The sequence below is a fragment of the Apteryx rowi genome, unplaced genomic scaffold, assembly GCF_003343035.1.
Source record: "Apteryx rowi isolate R43461 unplaced genomic scaffold, aptRow1 scaffold_901, whole genome shotgun sequence".
Lineage (NCBI taxonomy): Eukaryota > Metazoa > Chordata > Aves > Apterygiformes > Apterygidae > Apteryx > Apteryx rowi.
Window position 1 is genome coordinate 88822 of NW_020451207.1, and position 6223 is coordinate 95044.

The following is a 6223-nucleotide window of genomic DNA, read 5'->3' on the forward strand; positions in this document are numbered from 1 at the left end:
TGCCGGCCCGGGCGCACGCGCCGCCCCGGGCACGCGTGCACGCGCAGGCACGTGCACACATCCACGCACACGCAGGCACAGACATACACGTGCGCACACATGCACGCAAACACGCACACGCATGCACATGCACAAACGTGCGCGTGCACACATGCATGCACGTGCACATAAGTACATGCATGTGAATGCACACATGCACACGTACATGCCCACGTATGCATATACATGCACATACATGCATGTGAATACACACATGCATGTGCATGCACACACACAAACATACACATTCATACATGCACAGGCATGCACCTGCACACACACATGTGTACACACATACAAATACATGCATGCATATGCATGTACATGCACACACATACATACATTCATACACGTGTACACATATAAAGACATACACTTATGCACATACATACACGTGTAAGCTCACACATAGATACACTAATACATTCACATACATGCATATACACATACATACATGCACACACGTATACCTGCATATACATACCCACATAGACACACATATACATGCACACATACAAACGTGTATGCGGTCCTGCCCCTGGCCCTGGCGCTGCCCCTGACCAGGCACTGCTGGCGCACGGGGCTTGGCTTCCCTAGAGCAGGCACCCGGCAGCCCGCTCCTGTTCCTGTCCCTGGGCCCACATCAGGCATGGGGAAACACCCCCTTCCGGGTGCTGGGGTGCATTTGGGTGCAATGACACATATATTTGGGGAGCAGCTTGGACAGGGAAACAGTTCTTCCCAGGGCCCCCTGCGCCTGCAGAGTCCCAGCATGGGGTTTGCTCCCGTGGGAATGGCTGCAAGGAGGAGCCCGGGGCCGTCCCGTTCCCGTCACCCTCCAAGGGGACTGGACATGCTCCAGCACTGGCAGCAAAAAAGCAGCTGAAGGTCCAGCCTGGAGACTGCCCAGACCGGGCTCGAAGGCTGGGCGTGCAGGGCGAAGCAGCACGGTGGCTCGCGGGGCCTGGCCCTGTGCGAGGTCCGCACGAGCCCTGCTCGCATCTGCCCCCCGGCGGGAAGGAGAGGCCCCAGAAGAGCTGCCGGCGTGCGGGGGAGTTTATTGCCCGGACGAACTGTCCCATCCAACTGATGTCCTGTGCAGGGCCACCTCCAGCTGCCATGGCATTGCTCCGCGGGCCTCTCGGGAGTCTGGTCCCCCCCCGCCCCGGCCTGGCACAGCTCTAGGCACAGTCCAGCTGTCCATGGGGCACAGGGGGCTGCGGAGCAGTCCTCGTCCCTGCAGAAGGGACACGACGCACCCCAGCTTTCCGCGATCCTGCTGGGGGAGACGTTGGTGTTCCTGGGGTGCCCGTGGCTGTCAGCACTCATACTGTGGTGTGGCGCAGCGCCCGGCCCTGCGGGGCAAAGCAGCCGGGAGTCCCTCTGCCAGCATCACCTGGGCCTGGGGACCCTGGGGCGGGAGGCAACCCTGGGCTGGGGGCACCAGCATGGAGTGGGACAGGGGGGGGTTCCAAACTGGGGACACTGGTGGGGTTGGGTTGCATGGGCATCCCAAAGCTGGGGACACTGGAGGTGGGATGGGGGAGGTCCCAAAATGCGGTCACCAGTGGGGTTGGGTTACACACGGGGTGCCAGGGCTGGGGGCACCAGGGTTGGGATAGAGGGGGATCCCAACCCAGGGACACTGGTGGGGCTGGGTGCATGTAGGGTACCAGGGCTGGGGACATTAGGGGGAATGGGGTCTGTGTGAGCTGCCAGGGCTGGAGACGCTGGTGGGGCTGGGTACATGCAAGGTGCCAAGGCTGGGGACGCTGGGAGGATTGGGGTCCGTGTGGGGTCCCAGGGCTGGGGATGCTGGAGCCAGGCTGGCAAAGGGGTGCCTCCCGGAGGGGCTGGCAGTGGGTCCCCACTCACCTGCAGGCCTTGGTGATGCACTCGAGGCCGTGCCGACAGTGGGCGCCCAGCGGTTTGCTGCCCACCGTCCTCCAGAAGGGTGTCATGCGGGCCAGCCGGCGGGCTGGGTGCCAGGCTGTGGGGTCCGTCCCTGTCTCGGATGGCACCCAGAGGTCCTGCCCTCCCTGCGCCACCTGGAGAGGGAGATGGGGCTGAGAACGGGGTGCCAAGCTCCCCCACGCCTGGCTCCATCCCTCCATCCAGGGAGCAGCGGGGGGCAGGAGACGTGCCACACTGCTGGGAACCCGGGGCCACCCCAGTTGCTCCAGCGCTGCCGGGCAGTCCTGGGTCCCTGCCAAACCCACCTGGACAGAGCTGGTCAGAAGCAAGAGGATGGAGAGGAGCAGTGCCAGGCGGATGCCTGCTCTGCGGGGGCCGGAGAGGGGCCGGCTGGCCACACCACCTCTGCCCACTCCTGGGACCAAGGGAACGGGAGCTGTCATGGTGCCGCTGGTTCAGGGCCTCCCGCACCTCTGGCCAGGCGCTGCTCCTCCCCGGTCACGGCCCTGCACAAATATTTGAGCGGTCCTGGCCGGCGGGACACCCCCAGGACACCGCCTTTTATCTGCCCCCCGCATGCAGACTGTGCCCTCCCCTGGGCTGGGTGCTGAGCAGGGCCAGTTGCCAGCGCGCCCGCGGGGCACCCGCAGCGCCCCCAGCTCTGCCACCACCCACCGGGGCATCACCACCTGCTCCCAGCAAAGGCCACCAGCTGGGTGCCCTGCGGCAGGATTGGGCCCTGCTGTGGTGTCCTGAGCCCTGGGCGTTGTGCTGGGGCTCTCGTTGTCCGGTCCTGCTAGGGCATGTGGGGCAGGCGCCTTCCCCTTGCTGTTTGGTGTCCTTGCACTGGGGGGGGTCCCCAGGCTGGGGGGCCTCTGCCCCCCCCATGCAGAAGAGGCAGCACCCACGTGCTCAGGCTGCCCTCACAGCCCTCAGGCAGTGCCAGACCCCCAGGAGCCGTGCGCCCACCTGCCTGGATCTGCCCCTGGCACTGGCACGGTGCCGGGGTCGGCCCAGGACAGCGGCTCTTTCCACGAAGCACTTTTGCTCCGTGCCTTTGGCAGCGTGAACCCTGCTGCCAGTGCAGGGGAGAACATGCCGCTGTGGGTGGCCCCCAGGCGGCTGGGTGCCTCCCAGGGCACGGGTGCAGTCTGGCAAGCACAAGATCCCACCGGCATGGTGCATACGCGGGCACAGGGTGGTGCAGCGTGCCCCATCTGTCCCCATGCGCCCCCCCAGGGCAGGAAGAGGTGCATTTCCCTCCCCATTCCCCCTTGGGTCCCTCCTGGAGGGCAGCAGCAAGTGCTGACCCTCCTGCAGCCACCACAGCAGGGGGAGGACCGGCAGTGTCTGGGGCTGGGAACGCACCCAACTCGCCTTACTTTCATCACCTCCTGCCTGGATGAGTCAATGCAGCATGTCTAATGATTGACTGGTGAAATCTTCCCAGGTGGGTCAGGTCTATTTGCCACCAAGGGCTCTGCAAGGTTTTTTTTTTTTWAAAAAAAAAACACACAAGAAATTTCCCTCTCTGCAGCCCTGTGGCTCAAGGTAGCCACGATGTGGCTAGCTGGGGGCAAGAGGGGAGCCTGTAGGGCCTGGGGCTCTGCCAACAACCTTTCAGCCCACCAGCCCTCTGCCAGCCTGGCAGGATGGAGAGAAAAGCCTGGGGTTGTTGGGTGCTGGAGGGGGCTCAGGGCTGGAAGGGGGAAGATGTGATGAAGCATCTCTGTGGAGCATGAACTGGCAACAACGGATCAGGCTGGAGGCCAAGTAAGAGATGAGACCCTGGCGATAGCCATAAGCTGAGGATTTGGAGGCCCTGGCAGTGCCCGGTCAGGATGCTGAGAGGTGGGACTGCCTCCAGGCACAGGGCTCTTCTGCAGGTCCTGGCTGCCACCTTTTCCCCCTCAGGGAAAGGAGACTTTGCCCTGGGTTTGCAAACACAGGGCATCATGCCTGGGAACAGATGAGCTGGCTCTACAGACACCTTCCCAAAATAACCCTGGTGGCTGAATGCCTGGGTCAACACCTTTGCCACAGTCCACGAAGGGAGACCCAGCGCAGCCACTGGGCAGAGAAGTGGCCCCCACAGAGCTGGCACCAATCCCCCAGCTCCTGGGCCCCACACATCTATCTCCACAGCTGTATGTGCACCAAGCTCAGCTGCAGGCATATGGAAGGGTTCTTCTGGCCACAGCTGTGACTCCTGGGTCCCCCTGGGACAGCAGAGCTGGCTCAGTTCCAGCAGCAGGTTGCCCCAAAACACAGGGACATAGGGCATCTCCTGCACCTAGCCCAACAGCACCAGGGCAGCTGCCTACAGCCACCCCAGGTCCCCACCTCTCCAGGGCAGATCTCTGTTCTGATGGGACCTCTTCTCCCAGCCCATGCTCCTGCTCAAAAATCAACAGGGATTTACTTACTGCACCCCCTTGGAGCCTCTTAGCTCATTGCCACCACCAGCAGGTGCTAGCTGTGCAGTGACACGGTCCCAGGATGACTGGGCAGGTCCAGGCAGGAGCACCCCACCAGCCCTTCCCCACGCCAGGTCTGGCCAGAGGGCACCCACCACACACCGTGGACGGAGTAAGAGCAGGCCCAGATGGTCTTTAGCAAAATCTATCAGTTTATTTATTTACACCGTCAGCAATAAATAGAAGAAAGCCAGGCTGCAGGAGTCCTGGAAGTGGAACAGACCCATCCAGAGATGGGAACAGTCCTGGAGCCGAGCAGAGCCCGACCCACATGGGACAGCAAGGGTGTGGGAAGACAGGAGAAGGCTGTGACAAGGGTCCAAGCCCCTCAGCCAGGGGCAGACCCGAGCCCTGCCGTGAAGGGCAAGTCAAAGAGGGGAAGGAAGGGGGCTGCAGAGACAGTGGAGGGCAGAGCCCAGCATGGGCAGCCACCTGGTCCCCAGCACCTGGAGCAGAGCCAGCAGCTCGGGTCACACCTTCATCAGGTCCCTCCAGTTTCTGCAGCCCCCAAAGCAGAACCGCAGGGGAGAAGAGGGCTTTCTGACCCCACTCCCCTGCAACCTCAGCCCCATCCCCAGCCCAGTGAGGTCCGGCCGCAGCCAGGACTAGACAGTTTGGGGTACAGGTGAGCTAGGAAGGAGCACCACTGGCACTGGCAGCCAGCAGGGCAGGAAGGGACTGTGGGCAGATAGTGCTGGAGACAGCCAGCATCAGCTTGAGGACAAGCACGGGGACATGCTGAAGGGACATGAGAAAGCACAGCCCACCTGGAGAGCTCTCCCTCCCTGCTCCAGCTCCATCAGGAGAGGCCCAGCCACCTCCGAGAGCTTCGCGCTCTGGTCCTGGGACCCAGCTTTTCTCCAAAAGCATTAGGCTGGGACCCTCGGCCGATGCTGGAGCCCTCCCCGAAGCAGGCAGCAGCCGCGGGGCCCCAGGAAGGAGAGGTGCCATGGGGCAATTGCCCTGGCATAGGGCCCAGCATGCTCCTGCCTTTAAAAACTTACAATTCACATAAAAAGCTACTGTAAAACTATCCCGCCAAGTGCTGCACCAACGCAGGGGGACAGCCCAGCCCACAAAAAAACAAGACCAACTCCTCTAAAAGTCAGGATCCAGCAGGCGTGCGGGGCTGGCACGAGGGGACGGGGCGGCTGCAGGCACAGAGAGCCAGACCCTGTTGGCGGGGTCCCCACGGGCATTACCGGCACGTGCAGGACTCTGCGATCATGTTCTCGTACTCCTTGTAGAGGATGCCGCCATTGTGCTCGATCATGAGGACGCTGATAGGGCTGTAGCGGTAGGGGACGCAGGAGGGCCGGGGCACGCTGGCGTCCACCAGCTGGTGGACGAAGTTCTGCACCACGGCGTGGTTGGGCGCGTGGTAGTCGTAGCGGAGCAGGCGGGGGCAGGCGCCCTTGCAGTACCGTGGGTTGTAGCGGTGCGGCGCGATGATCCAGTGGTCCCAGCCCAACTGGGCAAAGCTGACGTGGAAGGAGCGCAGGGAGCAGTCACTCTTCTCGCCCCCCTGGTCCCGCAGGTAGCCGGGGAGGTCCTGGGCCAGGTTGGCCGCCTCGCGGGCCCGGCGGCTCAGCAGGGGGCCGGGACCCCCCGCCCGGGGCTGGAGCCCAGCCCGCGTGTCGTTCAAGTAGAGCAGGAGGAAGGGCTCGCTGGGGACGATGGCGGTGTCGTTGCGGCCGCTCGCCCGGCCCGCCCGGACGCACACGTGCCGCAGCCGGAGCGCCAGGGCTGCCCCGCTGTTGTTCCCGGCCGCCAGGTACGGTGTGACGTCTGCT

General features: G+C 63.3%; 1 protein-coding gene across 1 annotated transcript in view; it reads right to left on the reverse strand.

Annotated features, from left to right (window-relative positions):
• Window positions 1-5628: 5628 nt before the first annotated feature.
• Window positions 5629-6223, reverse strand: part of BMP15 (bone morphogenetic protein 15) — a 1680-nt gene continuing 1085 nt past the window's right edge. Inside the window, exon 3 of the mRNA XM_026091414.1 lies at window positions 5629-6223. This exon is cut by the window's right edge and continues 87 nt beyond it. Within this exon, the coding sequence (XP_025947199.1) occupies window positions 5629-6223 (595 nt within the window).